At 41.1% G+C, this 25,945-nt stretch overlaps 1 protein-coding gene across 1 annotated transcript in view; it reads right to left on the bottom strand.

The window, feature by feature from the left end:
• Positions 1 to 10,200: 10,200 nt before the first annotated feature.
• LOC126203644 (uncharacterized) overlaps positions 10,201 to 25,945 on the bottom strand; it is an 89,238-nt gene continuing 73,493 nt past the window's right edge. The window contains exon 2 of the mRNA XM_049938022.1: positions 10,201 to 11,165. Coding sequence (XP_049793979.1) covers positions 10,288 to 11,165 — 878 coding nt within the window. The 3' untranslated portion in view covers positions 10,201 to 10,287. The remainder of the gene's footprint in view (positions 11,166 to 25,945) is intronic.

The following is a 25,945-nucleotide window of genomic DNA, read 5'->3' as shown; positions in this document are numbered from 1 at the left end:
TGTTTTTTTTTGTTTATCCTGTAGTGTTGTGTGTACAGCATTTTATATCTGTCTCTGGCCATCCCAATTCACTTCACCTGAATATTTGGATGGCACAGACTGAGACTATTCCCTTACACTCCTCCCTCATCCAGTTGGTTACAGTGTCTTTTCTGGTAACAGATATAGGCAAGACAGCCAGCCACTGCCATTATTGAGCAGTTGTATTTATCTTCCTTATCCATTTATGTTAGGTTTCCTTATTTCACATCCTATAAAAGGGATAATTTCATCAAAGGACGTATTTCACTACCTTCCAAATCTCCATTTGCCTAGTCACAGATCATTAGAGGAACTTCCATTACAATGCACTCCTATCCCCCTTCCTTGAATAATATTATTTCTCACATATGAGACAAAATTTACTAAAGCATTCTATAGGGAAAATTCTTTCATCTCGTGACAAGTATGTGGAATATCATTGAGTATGTGCAGCCTTTAGGAATATCAATGTAGCTCATCAATAAAGCACAATTAATGTATGTTCTTTTAAAGCAGTGTTGTTTGTTTCAGCACATCAGGCAAGACATTTTATAACAACAAATTACAGAAGAGCAAGTGAAAGTGCGTGTGATGTTAAGCTTTCCCAGCAGATCAGCTGTTTGTAATGTTCACGGGTGTCCAGGTGGGCGCAGTCATTCTCGTAACATGATATTTTGACAGTACCTTGCTGTGAGCTTCAGGTGATACCTGTAGAATGAGTCTTCACTATATCGCACTTCCTATTCACTGTGATTGCTCCCCACTCCCCAGAGTCACACCGGGTCAAGTGGAGTGGTGTTGGGATGGGATAACTAAAGGTTGAGTGCGAACCCTGGTCTCTCAGTTCTTTTACAGATCCTGTCAAGTGCAGAAGTGGCTCTCATGGTCTCTCGGTGCTTTTGTTGATCCCGTAGGGTGCAGAAGTGGCTCTCAGCTGACATTATGATTTTAGTTTTCAGAGTGCTGGGTCCCAAGCTTTGTTTGGTATGTGTTTTTTTATGTTGAAAATACTCTCATTAATCAAGGTACTACATGCACAGTATAACTTGGTTTGTTTGCAGGGGTGTTGGGTATATTGGCACACTGTCACTGTCTAGTTGATGGGCTGTTGCTGGGGGGAGGGGGGGGGGAGGTAGGTCTCCACTTTTTTGCAGGCAGGCAGCCAGCATGGTGAAATCAACATTTCATTCACAGTGCGTACTTTAATGCTGTGATGTGATGTCTTGTTCAGTAGCTAAGGTTGGCAACTGGCTGGTGAAAACATTCGGTAGTGGCCTGAAATAATCGGACTTCTGCTGTTCCCAGAAAAGACCCAGGTTAAATTGTGTGTCTAATTGTATCCTTTTAGTCTAACATTTTTCCTGATTCCATCTCTGAAGAGATTCATTGTATGAGTTCATATTTACTTCAGAATGCAACATTGCTGGTTGCTGTCTACTCGTTTCATTCATTACAGAAGTCTCGTTTCATTCATTACAGAAGTATAATAGCTGCTTATTTCATGTTACTTGGACTTTGTTAAATATTCTCTCAAGGATAAAATTAAAATTACACTTTATTGACACATCAGTGCTGACCAGTTTCAGCTCTAGAGGCCATTTTCAGGTCATACTCAGAAGAAATTGTGCATATAGAGCAGTTCTTCAAATGGACGATATTAAAATTTAACCAAAAGCTTTCAAATACAGCAGCTACTATAATCAAATTGATCAACTTAGAATTGTGGAACCTTAAATGTTGTTTCCAAGAACATCAATACTAGGTCCGCTCCTGTTAACCAACATAAGTGGTCATCCAAAGACTTAAAATTATGTTTTCTTTTTCATAAGGGCACTAAGCAAAACTCCAAACTCAAATATATATAAGACAACAGCATGTAATCTGTCTGTCTAAACAATAACCACATTTCAAAATCTTTTAAAATATTAATTGGTCAGTTATAATGTAATTTTTTTTGTTGGCAACTACTCACCTTTAGTAATATCAGCCACAGTTTTCAATCTTTGCAGTTGGTATATAATGCTAATTAAGACAGAAGCAAGTTGAGGGATGGATGGTTACAGTTATTAACTGAGTGAAGCATAACGATTTTTGAGGTAGTACAACAGCACAAGGCACAAATCATAAATTAAAGAGTTCCATTTGGCAGGTCCTAAAACTAATCTTCTGAATTAATACTTTTGCTAAGGTTAAGTGAAGCACAGATGCACCTGAAGGAATTATCTGAATGGGGCGGAAATTGGTAATTGTGATGTACATGTGCAGGTGAACAAATGGTTACAGTTTCAGAAAAAATGGATGATTTATACAAGAAAAACAGCACAAATTGAGCAAGTCAATAACGCATTTATCTTCCTCTGGCTCCTATGCAGGCATTTATTCTGCTTGGTATTGATTGATAGTTGTTAGATATCCAGAGGGGATATTGTGTCAAATTCTAACCAATTGCCATGTTAGATTGCCAAAATCCTTAGCTGGTCGGAGAGCCCTACCCGTAATGCTCCAAACATTCTCAATTGGGGAGAAATGTGGTAACTTTGCTGGCCAAGGTAGGTTTTGGCAAGAATGAATACAAATGGCAGAAACTCCCGCCATGTTCGGGCCAGCACTGTCTTGCTGAAATGTAAGCAAGCCCAGGATGGCTTGTCGTAAAGGGCAACAAAACAGGAGGGAAAGGGGGGGGGGGGGGATAGAATATTGTCACTGTGCTGCAGTGGTGCCGTGGACCAAAGGGGTCCTGCTAGGAAAAGAAATGGTACCGCCAGACCTTCACTCCCGGTATACGATATTGCAGTGCTTGTGTTATTGACGTATGGGAGTTTGGGTCTGGCCATGAGTTGCGCATGGATAGCCAAATGGTAAGGCAACCACTCGCGATATATGGGAAATCTGGGTTTGAGTCCTGGTCCAGAACAAATTTTCATTGTTGTCTCTTCATTCTACAATTGATGGTTGTCCATAATTGTAATAGTGAATGCATTTGATGTCGGGCCATATGGCAGATGACAGTCAGATATGTATCCCACTGTTGTCTGGAGCATCTCCAGATATATCTTCAGCCTGGAATCTTATTCAATGGTGTAGAATGTCTTCAGTGCCAAGTCCTGCTTCAAACTGAGCCGCGATGACCAGAAAAGGGGTGTCTGAAGACGCCCTGGGCAGTAGTGGGATGCCAACCTGACTGTTGCCTGCCATATGGCCCAGCATTAGGGAGTGATGGTTTGGGGAACTGTTTCTTTTCATAGCAGGGTCACTTCAGTTGTCATCTGCAGCACCATTACAGCACAGTGATACATCAACAATATTCTATGCCCGGTTTGTTGCCCTTCATGGCAAGCCATCCTTGGCTTACATTTCAGCAAGATATTGCTCACCTGCACACAGCGAGAGTTTCTACTGCTTCTCTCCATGCTTGCAAAATCCCATCTTGGCTAACAAAGTATTTCTCCCCAGTTAGTACATTATGAGCAGGGTCCTCCAATCAGGTCAGGATTTTGATCATCTGACTCACCAGATGGACAGAATTCGACACCATATTTCTCAAGGTGACATGCAACAACTTTTATCAATCAATGTGAAGCAAAATAACTACTTGCATAAGGGTCAGAGGTTATTGACCTGCTGAATTTTTGAAGCTCATTCTCTTCAGTAAATCGTCCAATTTTTTGAAAGTATGATCATTTGTGTTTGATTTCCGTCCCATTCAGATAATTCCTTCGTGGTGCATCTTTATCCCCCCCTCCCTACCCCCTTTGGAGTGTAACTACGAGGGTGGTTTGAAAAGTTCTCGGAATCACCACAAGAGGTCAGCACTAGAGCAACGAGTTGTTCAAGTGATATTCATTGGACTGTTGCCTGTAAACACATGCCATGTCAGTGCTCTTGGAAGAGAGCTGTAGTGGTGACGTGGCTCTGGGGGGGGGGGGGGGGGGGGAGGGGGGGGGGGACCGAGATTCAAGCAGTGATTAAGTACTTTGTAAAGAAAGGTATGTAAGCATAGGACAGTCATGCCGATTTCCAGAATACACTGGGGAACTCTGCTCCTTCATATTCAACTGTTGCTAAGTGGACAAATAAATTTAAATTTGGTCGGAAGAGCGCAGATTATGATCTGCGTAGTGGTCGGCCAAGATGTGTCACTACTCCAGAAATAGCTGCGAAAGTGCACATGGAGGATTGCCGATTGAAAGCATATGAAATTGCTCATGCTTGCCAGAGGTCATCTGAAAGGGTATATCACGTTTTAACTGGAGAATTAAAAATGATAGTTATCTGCAAGATGGGTGCCGCGACTCTTGACGCTGGATCAAAAACGCGTAAGAATGGACATACCAGAACAATGTTTGGCCCGTCTTAATAGAAATGAACAAGATTTTTTGTGCCGGTTTGTGAGCACAGATGAAAATTGGGTGCACTACTATACCCCAGAGACAAAGCAGTGGAAACATGCTGATTCTCCCCACAAAAGAAAGCAAAGACAGTTCCTTCAGCAGGAAAGGTCATGGATCAGTGTTCTGGGATGCGAAGGGGATTCTGTTTGTAGATTACACTGGGCAAACAATTACTGGAGAATAGTGTACTAACCTCTTGGACAAACTGCAACAAATTACGCGAAAAAAGGTCAGGTTTAGCAAGGAAGAAACATCTTCCATCAAGACAATGTGCATACGTGCCATGGCTATGGCAAAATTACACAAACTAAGGTATGAATTGTTGCCACACCCACCTTGTTCACCTGATATGGCTCCGTCAGACTTCCATTTCTTCCCAAAACTGAAAATTTTTTCTTGGTGGACGAAGATTCACTTCAAACGAAGAATTTATAGCCGGGGTTGACAACTATTTTGCAGGCCTGGAAGAAACTCCTTTTCGAGATGGAATCGAGGCACTGGAGCATCGTTGGACCAAGTGCATTAATCTACAAGGAGACTACATTGAAAAATAAAAAAAGGTTTCAGTGATATAAGTACTTTTTTTTTCTATTCAGTTTTGAGAACTTTTCAAGCCACCCTCATACTACTAAAGGTGTGGACTAGCCCAGTATAGAGAGGGGCCAGAATGTAGTGCTAGTTTTCTTAATCTTTTATTAAGAGAAATGCCAGGAATTCTTACCATCAAAGTATATCAAGGGGATGAAAATTAGCTCACTAAATGGACAAGCTGGGAGTGTCACTCAACATCTACAGAGTTTTTGCACACTGCTAGAACTGGGTGCATCATGACAGCCTACTTCTTTGCCTTCAGAACACCCAACTGATGGCAGGGATGCAGAAGCAGTGTCTCTGGGGTGTTGTGCTGGGTCAAGGGAACATTGGTTCATTTCCCCCCCCCCCCCCCACACTTTTCCCTTTATTCATGTTAAATGCTTAAAGATCAGAAAGGCCTGCTGCTTGCAATCTGCAGTGATTCTGAGAATTGTGCAGCCAGTTGAATGGGGAGGGGGGAGGTTGTTTTTGGAATGTGAGAGTTTTTCAGCTTTGCATTTATTTAGATTCCACATGACAAAGTAGTACATAAACAGTTTCCTATATAAAATTTAACTTATCATTGTAATCCTGTATAAAGTTAAGATTTTGATGCCAAAGTTGCTCTGTTATTTTCTGCAGTTGTAGTGGGACTCTGTAGGAATTTATAATGAAGAGAATAAAGCTGTGGGTCACTGATGACAAAGTATTTTCTCATTCTGTACAGTTCCTAGCTGCATAAATCACTTTGTAAATAGTGTGAGCATCCCAGCACAAACCATTTACAACGAATAAGTCAGAGTGACGATTAGTGGATATTATAGAGTGGCAGGTCTACCCAAGTGCTCACTTGCAATTTCAGTTTTCTGCTCACCCTTCTATTTGTAGGCACTAGCAGAAATGTGTATGGTACAGTCTGAACAGGTGAAACTGTCCCATGACAAACATTTTAGACTTTGAACTCCAAAGACTCATAGCATACAAACAAAAGTAACTTTTTGTTACCAGAGGAAGACATTAATAGCTGTCAACTAAATGAAACAGTGTGCATAAAATCGCTAAAAGTTCTCCTGAGTCAAATTAAAATGGACGAATTATAACTCACAAGCTCAGTTCAGCATGTTTTGCACTTAAAAGTATCTGTTGAGAAGATGGGAACTAGTGTATACAGGGTGAAAAGTATTTAAACCGACAAACTCTGGGAGGTTGTAGGGGACCTCAAAACAAATATTTTTCCCTAATGTCATTTTTTCCTATGAGGAGTATTTAAACCGGTAGAGGAAGATTTCTCTGGTTGCAAATTAATTAAACCAAAAAACACTTTTCCATTTTTTTTTATGACCAAGAGACAACACATTAACACAACCCAATTTCAATTACAGTAGATTTTAAAAAATGCCTCCATTGACACATAAACAAAGGTTACACCTTCGGATCTTGTTCTGTATGACACGGGCAAAAACCCCAGGAGTATTCTGAATTGTTCCTGTTGCAGCTACTATCCGGGCAACCAGATCCTCTTCTGATGCAACAGGAGTTGCGTAAACAAGGTTGCACATCTCTCCCAACACAAGAAAAGTCCAGCGGGGACATATCTGGTGATCGAGCAGGCCACGGTACAGGACGACCTCTGCCACTCCACGTTTCTGGGAACCGTCAGTCCAGGAATCGACGCTTATGATGACTGAAATGTGCTGGCGCCCCGTCATGTTGGAACCACATGCGTTGTCTTGTAGGGAGTGGGACGTCTTACAGAAATTCTGGCAATGCTCTGGCGAGAAAATTGTAATGGTGCCTGCCATTTAATGTCCTAGGTAGCAGATACGGCCCAATTAAACAGTCCCCAACAACACCGACCCACATATTAACGAAGAACCGCACTTGATGAGTGCTAGTAACTGTGGCATGTGGTTTATCCTCAATCCAAACATGCGAATTGTGCATGTTGAAGACTCCATCATGCCCGAACGTTTCTTCATCGGTAAACAACACAGAGGATGGTAATGTAGGATGCATTTCACACTGTTCCAGGTACCACTGCGAAAACTGTGCTCTGGGTGGATAATCAACTGGTTCCAGGTTGTGGACATGCTGTAAGTGAAGTGGACGTAACAATTGCTGTCGAAGGACTGTTCTTACATTTGTCCCCATGTTATGTGCAATTGCACGAGTGCTGATTGAAGGAGCCCGCTCCACATGCTACAAGACAGCTTCCTCAGATTGCAGCGTTCTTACCGTGCGACGGCGTCCCTGCCCAGTTAATTTGCTAAATGACCTGCTCTCACACAGACATTGGTACACAGCAGCAAAGGTCGTATGATGCAGGATACGGTGATTAGAATAGTGTTGATAAACCCGCTGTGCTGCTTGTCCATTGTGGTGCGCTATGTAGTACGCACCAACCGTATCGGCGTACTCACTCCAGGTGTATTGCTCCATTAGTAAATAGAGACAATGCACTACTAAACTGGTGGACAGCAGTTGTCTACAACTGAAGAGTGTAATACGCCCTCTAAAAACTGATGACAGTAATACGGCCTCTAACAACTGAAGAGCGTAATACGGCCTCCACCAGTTTAAATAATCTTCATAGGAAAAAATGACATTAGGGAAAAATATTTGTTTTGGTGTACCCTACAACCTCCCAGAGTTTGTCAGTTTAAATACTTTTCACCCTGTACTACATATTACTCTTTATTGTTACAATCTTCTAAACTATAAGTCAAATAATGCATTTATTCAGGAAAAGCAATCTATTAGAACAGTGATAACAAATAACTGCATTTCTTGCACAAGCAGTTTTACGGATCATGGAACTCTTACCACTCACTTTCCCCTCTTTGTCTGGTTGAAGAACTGCATCATAGTTCAAATATGGTCGACATGCTGCCAGCAGACTTAACACAAGAAATTGTAAATCACTGCAGATTCCAAAGAAAATTAAAATTTAATTTATTGACTACTCTTACAAGATTGCCTACGTCAAGAACTGAAGATTCCTGTTAACTACATGTGTGCCGATGCCCACTGTAAGCAGGCCTCTGCATAATTATCCTGTAGATAATTATTGCCTTTTGGTAATTATTGGAACCTTTGAGTATTCACTCTGCAGTATTCAATAAATGGGAGAAGAGTAGTGTAACAGAGAATGCACCAAAGTAGTAGCTAAGATGGTCATGTTTGAGAGGTTAAGCATTAGCTCAGTTAGGTAAGGATAGGGCAGATAATTGACAGCCTGCTCTCTGCTTGTGTGTGAATGCTTCACAGAAAATCTAATTCAGCCTGAATGGGGCATATATAATATAAGTTAAGACTGTTAAGAGATGCAGTGCATCATTCTATCTGCTCCGCTTGATTGCAGCATTCTTTCTTATATTTTTCCTAAGATGATTTAAGCGGGATTAGTCTTCAAGAACTGACTTCAATTGCTGCTGTCAGTTTCAATAAAAAAATCCAAGTATGTGACTGCATCATCATATTACAACTGTTGGCCTCTGTTGTACTGACTTAAACTTTGGTCACTGTTACAACACGATGGTGCAGCATACCTGAAAACATAGTTATTCTGGAACATCTTTATACATATCTCAACATTTTTTGATTGCTGTGCTCATTATGCGCACATTCACGTGCTTGGTCCTCTTACACTGACTTGTGCCCATCTCCTCTACTGTTTCGCTAGTGAACTCAGTCTTGCATTACCACTAGTACTCTTCCTTGATGTTTCTCCTGGTTAGATTCATCTCAGAATCTTTGTTAGTTGTACATTTCTCTGTTAGAGCTATATCCCTGCTCTCCTTTATTTGTTTTGTTAATTAGCTCTTGAGACACATTGCCTACATACTGGATACTGATTACATACACTTTCCTGGTAGACAAAACTTGGTGCAGGCACATAATATGAGCCTCCCAAATAATATTAGGGAGGTTGTTGAACGTACCACCGACTGATCACCCTCACTCTGTATGATACTGTGGCAGGGCTTTGAACTTAATGTAGGACACTGATGCACAATCTGACAGTCATGTATGAAACTTTCCTGGCAGATTAAAACTGTGTGCCCGACCGAGACTCAAACTCGGGACCTTTGCCTTTCGCGGACAAGTGCTCTACCATCTGAGCTACCGAAGCACGACTCACGCCCGGTCTCACAGCTTTACTTATGCCAGTATCTCGTCTCCTACCTTCCAAACTTTACAGAAGCTCTCCTGCGAACCGGGAGAGCTTCTGTAAAGTTTGGAAGGTAGGAGACGAGATACTGGCAGAAGTAAAGCTGTGAGACCAGGCGTGAGTCGATCGTGCTTCGGTAGCTCAGATGGTAGAGCACTTGCCCATGAAAGGCAAAGGTCCCGAGTTCGAGTCTCGGTCGGGCACACAGTTTTAATCTGCCAGGAAAGTTTCATATCAGCGCACACTCCGCTGCAGAGTGAAAATCTCATTCTGACAGTCATGTACTTTACCACCACTCCCTTTCTTGCCTTCCTGTTGTCAATGGTGAAAATTTATTGCTCATACAAGTTTCATACTAGCTGATGGTCATGTGTGCATGAGGTGTGCTGGATTTTGTGTGAATGAATGATATGCCTTTCTCTTTTTCCGACGAAAGCTTGTGTGTAACTCTCTCTCAATTAGGCCTGCCTGCAACTTAGCATGTCATCTTTACTGTAAGCAGTGACCTTATTGTTTCCTGCATTGTTGATATCTGTAGATGATTATCGCAATCCTACTGTGCATTAGTAACTTTGTCTGTGAATTCAGTTCCTGTGTCGTAGTCACATTGATAAAAACAGACTGTGAGCAACAATAGTTTAGTCCGAAATAAGTCCGCATTGTAAGTACATACAACAGCACCTGAAAGAGACAACTGAGGCAAAATATTGTGCAAAAATGGGAATACAAACTTAACTGAACACACAGTACACCATTAAAAAATTAAACACATCCGTAATAACATGAAATATTTCTGTTGATGAGTACATCATTATGCAATATCTCTCTCCCATTCTACAATAAAAATAAATTAATGCAGAGATAATTTCTTCTGATAAGTGTTTATTAATTTCAGAAACATATGTGCTCAACTCATTAAGTAAAAATTTTCTTTACAGCAAGTCTTCAGCTGTTCATTTGTATTTTCAATTTCTTTCTTTGTAAAAAAATCACTAACCTTCTTAAATTCAGTTTATAGTGTAACAGATTTTATTTTGCAGTTTTTCAGTTTAAGTGAAATATCTAGCAAAAAGGCGAGAGTGCTTTTTAGTAGAATCCTAAAGTTAGCCACAATTTTCCTGCTAATTTTGTTTATGGACTGTCTTCTTCACCGACCCAACTGACATGCCTTGTTGCTTCTGGTTCATCGTTGACTTTTGTTTTGTCCGTTTTGTCTTCTTCTGTTTCAGATGCTCTTGTTTCACTTACTGTCATTTCGATTATCCCTGTCCCACTTATTCTCATTTCACTTATTGCTGTTTCACTTCTTGCTCTTTCAGTTATCCCTGTTTCACTAATTCTTATGTCACTTACTTCTATTTCACTTAATGATTTACATGTACAAACCATTGGTGTAACACGCATTTTTGGTGGTGGCTGTTTCTTTTCTCTGCATTTGCATTTTGTCGGTATTGGCAGCCGTCGAAGCATTTCACGTAAAATTGCATGTGGAGGATACTTTGCAGCACTCTGCATGACAGATTCCATCAATGCACTTAAAGCAGCATCTGGAGCATATGTCGGAATTTTACGTACCAGTTCAAGAATCATTCCCTCTGGAACACTGTCAGAGAGCCAAAGTGTCTTTAGGAGGGAATAAATAATTGATTCTGGAATAGTGTCAATGAGTGGCAGAGACTCCAACAGTGTCCTCAGGACTTCTTCCACTGGAGTCTCTGGTAATGGAAGGGAATTGATGAGATCATACAGAACTGCAACTGCTGGATGACTTTCTGGTGGTAATTCTTCAACTTTTTCCACAGCTAGTGCAGCAGTAATTATTTTTGGATACATCTCTGTCACAGCTTCAACTGCTCTCCTGCATACAGGGTCTTCATCATGTTCACAGTTATATTTTAAAAATGTCTGTCGACATTTGAAGATTATCACTTCATTAACTGTGATTTCAAGTTGGTCCCAGATATCATAAGGATCAAGCCTCACATTGTATCCTAATTCTTCCAGTTTTGCTATATAAGAAAAATGAACAGTTATTAATAGGTGTTTTAGGATTATAAAAAAAATTTGAAATGTTCTACCTAGAAATTTATTATAAATTTGCTCAAGACATTGATTCTCTATGAGGTTCCTTATCTAATCAACTATAACATATCTGACACATTTTCATTGTTGGTATTTGTTGATACAGAAAATATGGGACCATTAAAGTATGGGGATCACAAATACACTCCAATTCAAACCAACATTGATAATGACATCACAATCGGAAGCACCTTCTATGTATACATCTATATGCTGCAAACAACCATGAGGTGCATGGCAGAGGGTACATCACATTGTACCAGTTATTATGGTTTCTTCCCGTTCCATTCATTTATGGACCATGGGAGGAATAATTGTCTGAATGCCTTTGTGTGTGTGCAGTAATTATTCCAATCTTAATCCTCACAATCCCTATGTGAGCAATACATAGGGCATTGTAGTACATTCCTAGAAAGCTGGTTCTTGAAACCTTTTTAACACACATTCCAGATAATTTGCGTATATCTTCAAGGGTCTTCCAGTTCAGTCATGCAGTATATCTGTGATACTATCCTATAGATTAAACAGACCTGTGACCATGCGTGCTGCCCTTCTCTGTATATGTTCAATATCCCCTGTCAGTCCTATTTGGTACGTGTCCCACACACTTGAGCAGTATTCCAAAACCAGTCACACGAGTGATTTATAAGCAATCTCCTTTGCAGACTGATTGCACTTCCCTCTTATTCTACCAATAAATTGAAGTCCACCACCAGCTTTACCCAAGACTGAACCTAAGTGACGATTCCATTTCATATCCCTACAAAGTGATACACCCAGGAATTTGTATGAGTTGGCTGATTCCAACAGTGCCCCATTAATATCATAGTCTCAGGATACTATTTTCTTTGTGCACTTAGCAAATTTTTACATTTTGGAACATTTAAAGCAAGTTGCCAATATTTGCACCACTCTGATATCTTATCAAGATCTGACTGAATACTTATGCAGCTTCTTTCAGGTAGTGCTTCATTGCAGATAACTGCATCATCTGCAAAAAGCTTGATGTTATTATTAATATTGTCTGTGAGATCATTGATATACAACATGAGCGGCAAGGGTTCCAACACACTTCACTGAGGCACACCCGAAGTTACTTCTACATCAGACAATGACACCCCATCCTAGGTAACATGCTGCATTCCACCTACCAAAAAGGCCTCAATCCAGTCACAAATTCCACTTGATACTGCATATTACTGTATTTTTGACAATAAGCATAGGTGTGGTACTGAGTCAAATGCTTTTGGGAAATCAAGAAATACTACATCTATCTGATCACCTTGATCCAAAGCTTTCAGTATGTTATTCGAAAAAAGTGTGAGTTGAGTTTCTCATGCTCGGATGTTTTCACAGTCAGTGCTGATTGGCATTGAGGAGTTCATTCTGTTCAAGATACCTCATTATGTTTGAGCTCAGAATATGTTCTAAGATTCTATGACAAATCAGTGTCAAGGATACTGGACTGCAGTTTTGTGGGTCACTTCTACTACCCTTCTTGTAGACAGCTGTGACCTGTGCTATCCTTTTTTTTTTTTTTTTTTTTTTTTTTTTTTTTTTTTTTTTTTTTTTGCAAAAACTGGATGCAGTTATTTGTTTGAAGGATCTACAATGGATTGTAGCTACAAGGAGGTCTAACTCAGTTCAGTCTGGGATCTGATAGGGATTCCACCGGACCATGGAACTTTATTCAATTTTAATGACAGTAATTTCACTCATCTTTTGAGTAGTACGAGAATTAAATTGGGGAAATTCTCCTGGAGTTTCTGTGGTGTCACCGCCAGACACCACACTTGCTAGGTGGTAGCTTAAATCGGCCGCGGTCCATTAGTACATGTCGGACCCGCGTGTCGCCACTGTCAGGATCGCAAACCGAGCGCCACCACAAGGCAGGTCTCAAGAGACTGACTAGCACTCGCCCCAGTTGTACGGACGACATTGCTAGCGACTACACGTACGAAGCCTTTCTCTCAATTGCCGAGAGACCGTTAGAATAGCCTTCAGCTAAGTCCATGGCTATGACCTAGCAAGGCGCCATTAACCATATCTGGAGAGAGTCTCACTTGTATTATCAAGAGTAATGTACAACAAGAAATTAAAGTTAAGTATACGAGAAGCTCCATTCTTTTCTTTATAGCTTTCATCACGTATCCTGTTTCAGACTTAACGCCAGTCGGCGTGTGTGTACGTGTGCCTTTCGGCTACCCATCACTGTGGACTGGCTGCCTTGTCAGCCCACTATAGTTTCCTTTGTAAAGGAACATTTGAAAACACTTTTGATGTTGCTTATCAACAGTCCTTTTAGTCATATTCTAAACATTGTATTCATAGTGCAATAAACAGTAAGTCATGCTCTCTCTCACCTGCTACAGCTTGCATAAGTAGTTCCCCTTGGTGTACCCAGTAATAATTAGTAAAATTAATTACAAGTACAAAAACTTTGTTTCCAAGAACATTATCTGTTCAGTTTTAATAGCCAAATGTGAAAGTTCCAGCCCACAAATAGAAATTAATTATTTTCTGTACACTTTCTGCAGTATATAAACCTTAACTGTCATAAACCATAGACCTTGGTGAGGTGAGGTGAGGTGAGGTAGCTTGCATGCCTTAACAATACAGATAATCACAATGAAGGTGCAACCACAGTGGAGAGACGAAAATAACCTATGGTTCCTGAAAAGGACAAGCAGCCGTTTTCAGTATTTGTAGAGGCAACCATATGGATGATTGACTATTTTGGTCTTGTAACATTAGCCAGTATGATCTTCCTTTGCTGGTACTGTGAATGACTGAAAGCAATGGGAAACTACGACTCTTATGTTTCCAAGGGCATGCAGACACTGTATAGTTAAATGACTATGGCATCCTCCTGGGTAAGATACCATGGAGATAAAATAACTCCCTTCGGATCTCTGGGCGAGGAGTATTGAGGAGGCCGTTGTTATCAAGAAAAACAAAACTGGCATTCTACTAGTTGGAGTGCGGAATGTTAAATCGCTTAATATAATTTTCTTGATTTTGACTCATGAATAGGGCAACCTTTGCTCTTTCCTCCAGAACCTCACCTACTCCAAAAATCCACTTCATTTGCTCTTCTCAGCTCAATGAGCCAGCTCCTAGATTTCAATCTCCACAAATACATCTGTTTATATAAAATGCACGCACCACCATCTGTACCTACACTTTGATAGTTGTCACCAAGCCCATTTCAATAAGTGTCTTCTGTACAGCCTTGCTACCCTTGGATGCTGCACCTGCAGTGGAAAAAGAGTAGTTGTCGAAATATACTGGTAACCTTACAAGAGTCTTTGACAGCAATATTCTATTCAGCTTATATCCATGTGTGTACTTTTGCTAGAAAAAGAGCAAGAGCTTGAAAGCTAGTGTGAATACTGTTTTCTGTTACATGCTTCTAGGTGCTCCCATCAGTCCACTACAGGTATATAGTTGCTCTGCTACCATTTTTATACAGATCACTTGATTGAGTAGATATACTACATAATTTAAAAAAGTAAGTTAGATATAGTGTGAATTAGTGAAGTGAAGTGGCAGGAAGAGCATGACTTCAGGTCAAGTATATAAGGAAAAAGATAGATTGTTACTTACCATAAAGCTGACACATTAAGATACAAAGACTGGCACAATTAAGACACTTACAGTTTAGTTTTGGCCACAGCCTGTGCAGGAAAAGGCTGAGGCTGAAAGCTAGTGTGGAAGTGCCTTTTAATTGTGCCTGTCTGCAACTTAATGTGCTGGCCGCAGTGGCCGTGCGGTTCAAGGCGCTACAGTCTGGAGCCGAGTGACCGCTACGGTCGCCGGTTCGAATCCTGCCTCGGGCATGGATGTGTGTGATGTCCTTAGGTTAGTTAGGTTTAATTAGTTCTGAGTTCTAGGCGACTGATGACCTCAGAAGTTAAGTCGCATAGTGCTCAGAGCCATTTGACACAACTTAATGTGTCATCTTTACGGTTTCTATGAACAAAATAGTGAAAACGTTATTGTACCAAGACAGACGTGAAGTCAACATCCTCCACAACAGTAAAAGTTCATATACCAACTAGCTCCGCAGATGATGAAGAGACTGAAAGAAAGCATGATGAGATAAAAGAAAAGAAAAAGAAAAAAATTTTGAAATAGTTAAGGGTGATGAAACTTTAATTATGGTGGAGGACCGGAATTTAACAGTAGAAAACGGAAGGAACCTGGACTGGCTGAAAGAAATGAGAGGAAGCCACCTGGTAGAATTTTGCACAGAGGGCAAATTAATCACTGCTAATACTTGGTTTAAAAATAATGAAAGAAGGCTAGTAGAGGATTTCCATTAATTGTGTGAGAGATTTTCTTTAAAATTCCTCCCCCCCCCCCCCCCCACTTGCCCCATGTGATAGTTACCCGAGTCATGTAAAAGTAAATAAAAAGAGAATTTTTTCTTTGTTTTAAACTTGATTTAAACACTTTATTAAAACCATGTTTTATTTAGAAAGCATGTTAAACAGTGTTTTTAACTACTGAAGGCACTATTTGAAACATGCTGACCCTGAACAGACACAAATGGACCATAAGGCTCCACAAAAATCATATGAACCGTTTTGATGGATCCCTAAAAAATTGATCTTCTACTGGTATATTATATACATGAAATGTCACAGAACCTTTATTTATTTTGCTGATAAAACACAACATTCATTGTACCTTTCTTTTAGCCCTACAATTATGTACGATATTGCAGTGCCTGTGTTATTCCAAATTACAATGCAATGTTCCTTCATACAGGCACTGCAGTGACTACAGCCTCAGGAAATACCTGAAATGAATTTGCAATTGCGGATATAGACAACCATCAGCTGCATAGTGGAATGACAACAATGAAATTTGTGAATGGTGGGCTCCATGTGGTTCCCAAGTCGTGCAGCGACTGTAAACCATAAAATTACCAAATATGCAGCAACTGATTGCTGCATATTTGGTAATTTTAATGAAATTTGTGCCGGACTGGGACTGAAACCTGGATTTCCCGCTTTTCATAAGCAGTCACCTTACCATTTGGCTGAGCACGATTCAGACCAAAACGTCCATATGTCATCAACAATGTGTGTACAGTCTGTACTCATACATCCATTATGTATATTCCTGTACAGGTGAGACATTTTACTTGAAATTCGCTTGCCTGGTGCCAGCGGATAAATGCGATATTGCAGTGCCTGTGTTATTCTGAATTACTATGTAATGTTCCATTCGATATGCATGCATTCATGCATAGTTGATAACGTATGAAAGTTTGGGTACTGCTGTGAGTCATGCTCGGATAGCCAAATGCTAAGGAGACTGCTTGCGATAAGCGGAAAAGCCAGGTTTGAGTCCCAGTCAAGCACCAATTTTCATTGTCATCATTCCATTATACAGCTGATGGTTGTCTATATTCACAACTGTGAGTACATTTCATGTAAAATTATGTAGCTTTTCAATTTTTTTATTTATATGATGAATAAGAGAATTCTTGTTGGTGAACTTCAGCTTAGCTTCCTTCCATAAACAATTAGCTTCTTGAAACTTCCTGGTAGTTAAAAACTGTGTGCCAGAGTGAGACTCTAACTTGGGACCTTTGCCTGGAAACATCCCCCAATCTGCAGCTAAGCCATGTCTGCACAATTCCTTTCTTCCATGAGTGGTAGTCAAGTTTCACAGGAGAGCTTCTGCAAAGTTTGGAAGGTAGGAGATGAGGTACTAATAGGAGTAAAGCAGTGAGGGTGGGTTGTGAGTTGTGCTTGGATAGCCCTGTTAGTAGAGCACTTGCTCTAAGAAAAGGTCCTGACTTTGAGTCTCGGTCCAGCACACGATTTTAATCTGCCAGGAAGTTTCATATCAGAGTACACTCTGCTGCAGAGTAAAAATTCATTCTGATTAACTTCTTGCTTGCAAATGTGTTTCAACTTGTTGGCATGACACTTAACTTACGCAATGTAAAAGTCTGATACAAATCGATGTTGAACACAATAACATCGGCTTTATACATATTGCCTGACACACAGTGATTTCAACCAGTACAGCAAACAGTCACAGAGTGAAATCTGACAATTGTGCACCACTTGTTTCAAATTGGGGAATCCCGGCATTCACATGTGTAAAGCATATAGTTCAGTTCAGGGAGGTCATACAGATTGGTGGACACATTAACATTGTCTTTTATAATAATATATATTTTCTGACTTAAAAAGCTGATGCGAGATTTTCGTTAACCCCTCCCCCCCTTCCTATTTAAACGTGGTTTAGTGAAATATTGCCCCCCCCCCCCCCTTGGCCCCGTTTTGAGCTCTCATAACTAATGGATTCCCCCTTATATACCTGGAAGAGACCTGGAGACACAGAAAGGTTTCAAACAGATGACATAATTGCAAGACTGAGAGCCAAAACCAGACTGTGAACTGCAAACCACAGGTTTATGAACTTCAGATTAAAAGTTTGGAAAGGTAGGAAATTAAGGAAATTAAATCTGGGTAAGTTGAAAGAACCAGAAATTGTTGACAGTTTCAAAGGGAGTATTAGGCAATAGACTGAAACAGATTGAAGGAACACAACAGAAGATCAGTTGGTTGCCTTGAAAGATGAAATAGGTTAAGCCCGCAGAGAACCAAATACGGTAAGGAAAAAGACAAAGCCAAATAGAAATCCTTGAATAACACATGGGATATTGAATCTAATTGAAAGAGAGAGAGAGAGAGAGAGAGAGAGAGAGAGAGAGAGAGAGAGAGAGAGAGAGAACACAAACAATGGGAAGTACAGGATGGAATAATAACAATACGGAAAGAATAAATTGCTACTCACCACATACAGGAGGTGTTAAGTTGCAAACAGGCACAACAAAAAATAATAGTAGAAATATTTAAACTTTCAAATAAAGTCACTCAGAAAGACAACTCTCACACATTCAGACACCAATATTACAAAAAGGCTAGATTGCTACTCACTGTAAAGATGACACGTTTAGTTGCAGACAGGTACGATGAAAAGTCTGTCACATACAAGCATTTGGCCAAAGCCTTCTCCAGAAAAGATAAATTCACATGAGCAAACACACCTCACACGCATACATGACCGCTACCAAGCAGCAATCTGGAATGGTATGGAGAAAGGGGAGGGATAGCAGGGTACAGGAGGGGAAGAGGAATTGGTGCTGCATGGTGGAGCATGCAGGTACTAAAGGTGGCAGGACATAGCTGATGGGTGCATTGTTGGGGGGGGGGGGGGGGCTGTGAGGGAGGAGAGGAGGGAGAAAAATAGGGAGCCAAAAGGAGAGGAACAGAGAAGAGGAAGAGATGGATGGATGTGCTGGCAGACAGCAGTGCACGATAATGGTGAAGAGAGGTAAATTGTGAGGTAGTGACAGAGCAAAGGGTATGGAAACTATTGCAACTATTCTGTTATTTGAGATCTTGCGTGAACAACATACTGTTGGAAAGAGCAAACTCTCATGTTTTACATGGTTCCAGCTAGGTAGCAGTAGTGTGCACCCACTTCAGTTCTAGTACAAATGGTGTCGAGACAACAAAAAGTGTTTTGTGCAGTGCGGGTCAGTAATAACTGTTCAGCATGACTTTCGTACTAGGTATGGTGTGGATCCTCCTACAGCACAGAGCATTAGATGGTGGCATAAACAACTCCAATAAACAGATTGTTTGTGTAAAGGCAAATCACCAGGCTGCCCCTGAGTGTCCAACACAGACATCGGTTGCATCTGCCATAGTTCCACAGAAATCTGTTCGCTGTGCAACCCAACTGCTCATCATGCCCCCGATTTCCATTGGGGTGTGTTGCATCGACGTTTACACATGAAGCCATACAAAATTCAGCTACTGCAACCTCTTTGTGAATTTTTAAATCAGAGGATTACTGAATGATGGATTGGTCACACTTGACCAGATGATTCAGCCTAACATTACTGGCCTCCAAGGTCACTAGACTTGACTATATGTGATTATTTATTGTGGGGCATTATAAAAGACTGCCTCCACTACCAACCACAATGAATGAACAGAGACATTGTTCAACACATTTCTGTTGCATTCTGGGCACATTGACCAGAGGTAGCAGTCATGTGTGCATGAGGTGTGTTTGCTTGTGTGAATGTGTGTGTATTTCTCTTTTCTGATGAAGACTTTGGCCAAAAGGTTATACTTAACAATCTCTTCATTGTACCTGTCTGCAACTCAATGTGTCATCTTTACAGTGAGTAGTAGCAATCTATCCTTTTCATAATATTTTGATATTCCAGTATGGACTTTACATTCATGCAACAACTCACACATACGTGGCTACTGTCTCCTGGCACTAAGGACAAAGTGTGGCTACATCTGACATGAACAGCAATCAGCTGTGGTGAGTGGTAAGGATAAGGAGGAGGCACGTGATGTAAAAGGGGAGCAATAGCTGCGTAGTAGTGGGAGATGATGCTAATACTATCTGTGGGAACATGCAGGGCATGTGGACAGGAGCAGTAAAGGGGAAAAAGGGGGGGGGGGGGGGTGAGAAGTAGAGAAGAGAATAGGACTTGAAGGTGCAATGGTGGGACAGGAAGCATGTGTACTATAGTGGGAGGAGGGAAGAGGATGGACAGGTAGAGAATACGGACCAATGAAGGTTGAGGCCAGGGGGGTTATGGGAACGAAGGTTACGTTGTAGGCAGAGTTCCGACGTATGGAGTTCAGAAAACGTGTTGTTGGCTGGGAGAATCCAGATTATGCAGGCTGTGAGGCAATAATTTAAGTGAAGTACATCATGTTAAATGTCACATTCAACAACTGAGTGGCCCAGCTGTCTCTTGGCCACAGTTTGGCAGTGGGCGTTCATGCACACACACAGATTGCTAGTAGTCATGGCCACATAGAATGTGGCAAAGCGGTTGGAGCGAGGTTTGTACATCACGTGGCTACTTTCACTGATGGTTCGGCCTTTGATAGGGTAGGAGACACCAGTGACAGGAATGAAGTAGGTGGTAGTGAGAGGACATATGGGTCAAGTTTGCATCTGTGTCTATCAAACGGATATGAGCCACGAGGCAAGGGGTTGGAAGCAGGGATGCAATAAAGATGAACAAGGATACTGCGTAGGTTGGGTGGGTGACATACTCCCTCACACAGTGGTTGATACCTGGTAGTCAAGGGAAGGCAGGATTCAGTTACGATTGTGGACGGGGCCGTAATCAGTTACAATTGGTTGCCTTTTACAGTTACACACTATTTATTTAAAATCGGTAATTCTAGACTCAACAATAAATAAAAAATACCACACATTATTAGTGAAGGAATAAACAAGTGTAAATAACAGTGTTTTCAGTAAGCTACAATTTAGCAAATCACCATTAAATACAGATACAACAGATAATGTTTTAAGAGCAAGCCACTGTGATCTGGGCAGAAGGCCTTACACACCAGGAATGGCAATAAACTAAGAATTGTTTAAAACTCGCTGCAACTTATAAATTACAGGTATCGAAATATAAGAGGCAAGTCGCCACAAACACAGCAAAAGGCTTCAGATTCCAGGAAGAGCAGTAAATAAGGCTTTAAGGCTTACTGCTATAATACAAATACCAAATTAGAATTTTAAAGCAAATGACCACAATCATGGCTGAAGGCCTTACACGCCAAGAATGGAAAAAATATCAAAAAATTTTTGAAACCCACTGTAAAACAGCAAATACAATAGCAGAAGTTAATTAAACAAAACAAGCAACTGATCCAGACGGTGCTCCAGTAATCGACATCTGAGAAGGTCCGGCAACAAAGACTTTTGCGAGAAATGAGATAGGCAGCTGAGAGTTGCATTCACTTCTCAAAATGGTTACTCAGACTAGTGGCAGTTTAACAAATGACTAATGATAATCTTGCTGAAGCTGCCTGATGTCTGTTAAACCAAATGCAACGATGGAACAATACGCCAAAGCCGGAGCCGGCAGTCTGTACTATGTCCAGAATACTGTGTTTAGCATGCCCAGAACGAGAAAGGAATCAGAGTAGAAGAATCACCAACCGGTCTACAATCAAGAAGGCTGTCGAAACTACATTGTAACAAGTTGAAAACAGTAAATAGTAATAAGAAGTCAAGGAAAGCTAATCAGATTTGCCTTCCTCAAGCATTCCACTCGCTGCTCTTCACCTCGGCGACACTACAAGCAGCAACACGAACCCAAGTCACTGGAGAATCGCGAGATATCAGAATGGTGGAGGTTTTGCTACTTGGATTGAAATGCACTCATCTTAAACTTGCTGGATCCGGTTTATGACAAAGTTGTGCACCCTCATGATCACAACCCTTCCATCTGGCAGTCCATGCGTGCTGCCAGTGGTCCCAACGTGTTCTCACACTGCGCGGACCTGGCTCCTCCTGAGTCCCCAACCGAACTCACACACTCACACGACCTGGCAAAACAATGCAACCCCAAAGATAGGGCCACTGTTACTACATATCGATAACTGCCACTGCTGCCACTAGCAGACAGGCAACGCTTGCAAAACTGAGTGGTGCCAGGCAACATGAGAAGAAGACAAACAACCACAACCATGCCAACTAAACGATACCGTCTGGCCTCCAACAGAGGGCGAAAACCTACAAACAGCACCAACACAAGCCGCAGAACAGCTCAGTGGTATTCTATTTCTCATTTCAGGGCAGAATGAGAAGTAGGCGAAACACTGGCAGAGAATGGGATTCAGCCACTCCTGTCCTGGGTGGTACTGAGGCACAACACGAGTGGTGCTTTTGGCTGGACTGTGGGTATATGGCAGATGGTAGGTGAATGGTGAGATAAGACACTGGAGATCTATTTCCGAATGAGGCTGGGAGGCTAATTTTGGTCTGTGAATGCTCTAGTGAGACCCTTGGCATTTTTTGAGAGATACTTCTTGTTACTACAGATGCAGCGACTATGAATAGCTAGGCTGTATTGAACAGATGACAGCTCTCGAATTTGGAGGTATTGTTGGTGGTTGGTAGATCTGATGTAGATGGATGCACTGATGTAGCCATTCTTGAGTTGGAGGTCAACATCGAGAATGGTGATTTGTTGGACTGAAGATGACCAGTGAAGTGAGTGGGGAAGAAGGTGTTGAGGTTTTGAAGGAATGTGTAGGGTGTCCTCATACCTCAGTCCAGGTCATGAAGATGTCACCAATAAATTTGAACTGGATGAGGGGGTTTGGAATTGTGGATAGTTAGAAAGGATTCCTCTACATGGCCCATTAATATGTTAGCACAGGATGGTGTCATGTGGGCCATCTTGCTCATGCATGACACCATCCTATGCTAAGTTATTCATGGGGAATCTAGAGAAATCATTCTTAACCACCCAGAATTCAAGCCCCTTGCCTGTTTGACATTACTGATGACATCTTCATGAACTGGACCAAAGGTAAGGACTCACTAGCCACATTCCTCCAGAACTTCATCACCCTCTCCTCCATTCGCTTCACCTGGTCTTGCACAACCCAACAAGCCACCTTCCTTGATGTTGATCAGCATCACCCTCTCCTCCATCCACATCAAACCTACAAACCATTAACAATACCACAACTTCACAACTGCCACGCATTACACACCAAGAAGTCCCTTCCATACTGTCTAGCTACCTGTAGTCATTGCATCTGAAATAATGAGCAGTCTCTGAAAATATCATGGACCTCACTGAAGCCAATCAAAATTACCCCATCAACCTTGTCCAGAAACAGATCTTCCATGCCTTATCTCACCAATCACCGGCCAGCCTACCCTGGCCATGAAGGAGCACTCTTATGGTGACTCAGTACCACCCAGGATTGGAGCATCTGAATCACACCCCCCTGCCAGGTTCTCAACTACCTCTCACCCTACTCTACCATTGCTCCCAATACCTTGCCTCATATCTGTGCAATAGATTCAGATGCAGAATCTGCCCCCATAAATCCTTCCACTAACACTTACTTCAGTCCTGTCACTGGCATCTCCAACCCCATCAAAGGCAGATCCATCTGTGAAAGCAGCTATATGACCTAAAACTTAGCTACAACCACAGTGCCACATTCTACATGGGCATGACTACTGACAACCTGTTTGGCCACATGAATGACCACTGCCAAACTGTTGCCAAGAGACATCTGAACCACTCAGTTGTTGAACATGCCAGCTAACATGATGTATTTCACTTTAATTACTGCTTCACAGCCTGTGCCATCTGGATTCTTCTCTCAACACCAGATTTTCTGAACTGCGTAGGTGGGATCTCTCCCTATAACATACTCTTCATTCTAGTAAACCCTTCTTCCCCCATGTCAGCTTCAACCTTCGCTAGCTCCTGTTCTCCGCCTACCTATCCCCTTAGATGTTCCCAACACAGTACACATACATACCTTGTATCCTGACAATGCACCTACAAGTCCTTTTCTCTTCTCTGCTTCTCACTCCTCCCCTGCCCCCTCCTCCCTTTCCCCCTTCCCCGTCCCTCCAGCACACCTCTCCCTGCTGCACGTAGACGCTGTATCCTGTCTCCACCACGTCCCTGAACGCTCCCACGAGGTAGCACTAATATCTTCTCCCACCCCTATCCAGCTAAACCTCTTCCTCCCCACAGCATACCTCATCCTTACCTCCACCACTCACCCCAGCAGAGAGCTACACACATCAGACACAGAAACAGACAGAGTTGCAGTCAGAGTCGGCCTTTAGTGACCGGAGACAGTAGCATATGTGTGCGAGTTGTGAGAATGTGTGAGAATTTTACTTCTGAGGAAGGATTTTGTCTGAAAACTTTAATATTTCTAGTATTTGTTTTCACTGTGCTTGTCTGTGACTCAGCACCTATATGAAAAGCAGCAATCCATCCTTTCCATATTCTTATTATTCAAAAGAGAATACAGACATCTATAAAATGAGATTGATGGGAAGTGCAAAATAGCAAAGCAGGAATGGCTAGAGAATAATACAAGCTTGTAGGAGCATGCATAACTAGGGGTCAGATAGATGCTGCTTTTAAGTAAATTAAAGAGGTCTTTGGAGAAAAGACAAACAGCTTTAAGAATATCAAGAACACAGATTGTGGCAAAGCAAGTAAGGATATTTTTACTTCCCCTCTTGTTTTGCCGTCTGCCTCCTTAAATTCGTTTCTTCAGTTTTAACTGATTGCCATTAACATACAAGAGTATAATCTGCATTTTCATAAAAGAGAAAGGTTGGCCCTCAGTTTTAAATAATATAACACCAGATCTAATTTTGTGATTAGTTTTATGTATGTAATTGATTTTCTAATTTATTTTGACTATTCCTGATTAATACTATTGTTATAGAGTGAAATCAGTAATTGTTCCATAACTTAAATTCTATTTTTGATGTATAAAAAATATAAATTCTGTACTGATTATAAACTTTTGGGAGATGAAACAATAGCATTCTTAAAGTATCTGTTTACCTCTATTTGAAAAATGGAAACCTATAAGTATAGGAGAAATACTAGTCCTCCTGGCTATTGTCAAGTACACCCGATTACAAAACTACTGGAAGAACGACCCGCTGTTTGAAAATAGAGGAATAAAGATGAGTATGGGCAGAGACAGATATTTGCTCATCTTACGTTCACTGCATTTTGCAGAAAATCCAGTCAGGAGACCTGAAACCACATGATCAACTGTATAAGGTACGCCCTATTATTTTAACAGCAGAATGTGTCAGGTGTATTATCCAGGTATGGATCTATCTTTAGATGAATCAACAATTCTTTGGAGGGGATGATTGTCATTTAGACAATTTATAAAGATCAAAAGGAATAAATACGACATCAAATTGTACATGCTAAATAATCCAGACTGTTTCGTAAATAAATGCACTTTGTAGATGGGGATGCGTGGTGATATGGGGGGAAAAGGGCATGCTGAAAAGATAATATTACATTTGTTAGAAGAGCAGCTGCATGTTGGCCATCACGTTTACAATAGCTTTGCTTTAGCTAAAGCCCTGTTGAATGCAAAACCACATTGCATCAGAACATTAAGGGTAAATAGGAGAAATACCCCTAAAGATGTGGTATGTGCAAAACTGGGGAAAGGAGACACTATTGCACGATATTGGGATGGCATAATGACTGGCAAATGGAAGGATAGACATGAGGTCTCCTATATTTCCACAGAATATCCTAATACAATGGGACGTGTGCTGAATGCATGCCAGCAAATAGTCTCGAAACCACTGCCAATTATCAAATATAATAGTTGTATGTCTAGGACCAACAGGCAGGACCAGATGTTGTCGTATTATTTATGTGAACGAAAGACTATCTGCTGGCCAAAAAAACTATTCTTCCACGTAGTTGACATGCTGATGTTCAATTCACATTCCTATATAATAAAATAATGTGTGATTATACAATACAAACAATAAAGGGAGGAGGAGGGGGAGGGGGAGGGGGAGGGGGACAGGGTATAGGAGGAGGAGGAGGAGGAGGAGGAGGAGGAGGAGGAAGCTTTTGGCCATAATTTAAAATGCCATTTCATCATTGGCTAAGTCATGATTAGATTAGATGATTTTTTAGATTAGTTTTTCGTTCCGTAGATCCATGCTGAGGAGATCCTCGTGGATGTGGAAATGTCAATTTTTTTCTTTTCTTTTTTTAAAGCTGAAATAACAATACTAATAGTATGAATATACACAATACATCATTTGTTTCTATTACAAAATTCGTCAATGGAGT

Source organism: Schistocerca nitens, chromosome 9 (genome assembly GCF_023898315.1).
Source record: "Schistocerca nitens isolate TAMUIC-IGC-003100 chromosome 9, iqSchNite1.1, whole genome shotgun sequence".
In the NCBI taxonomy this organism is placed as follows: Eukaryota; Metazoa; Arthropoda; class Insecta; order Orthoptera; family Acrididae; genus Schistocerca; species Schistocerca nitens.
The sequence above is the reverse complement of the archived record's forward strand: the minus strand, read 5'-3'. Positions and strand labels throughout refer to the sequence as shown.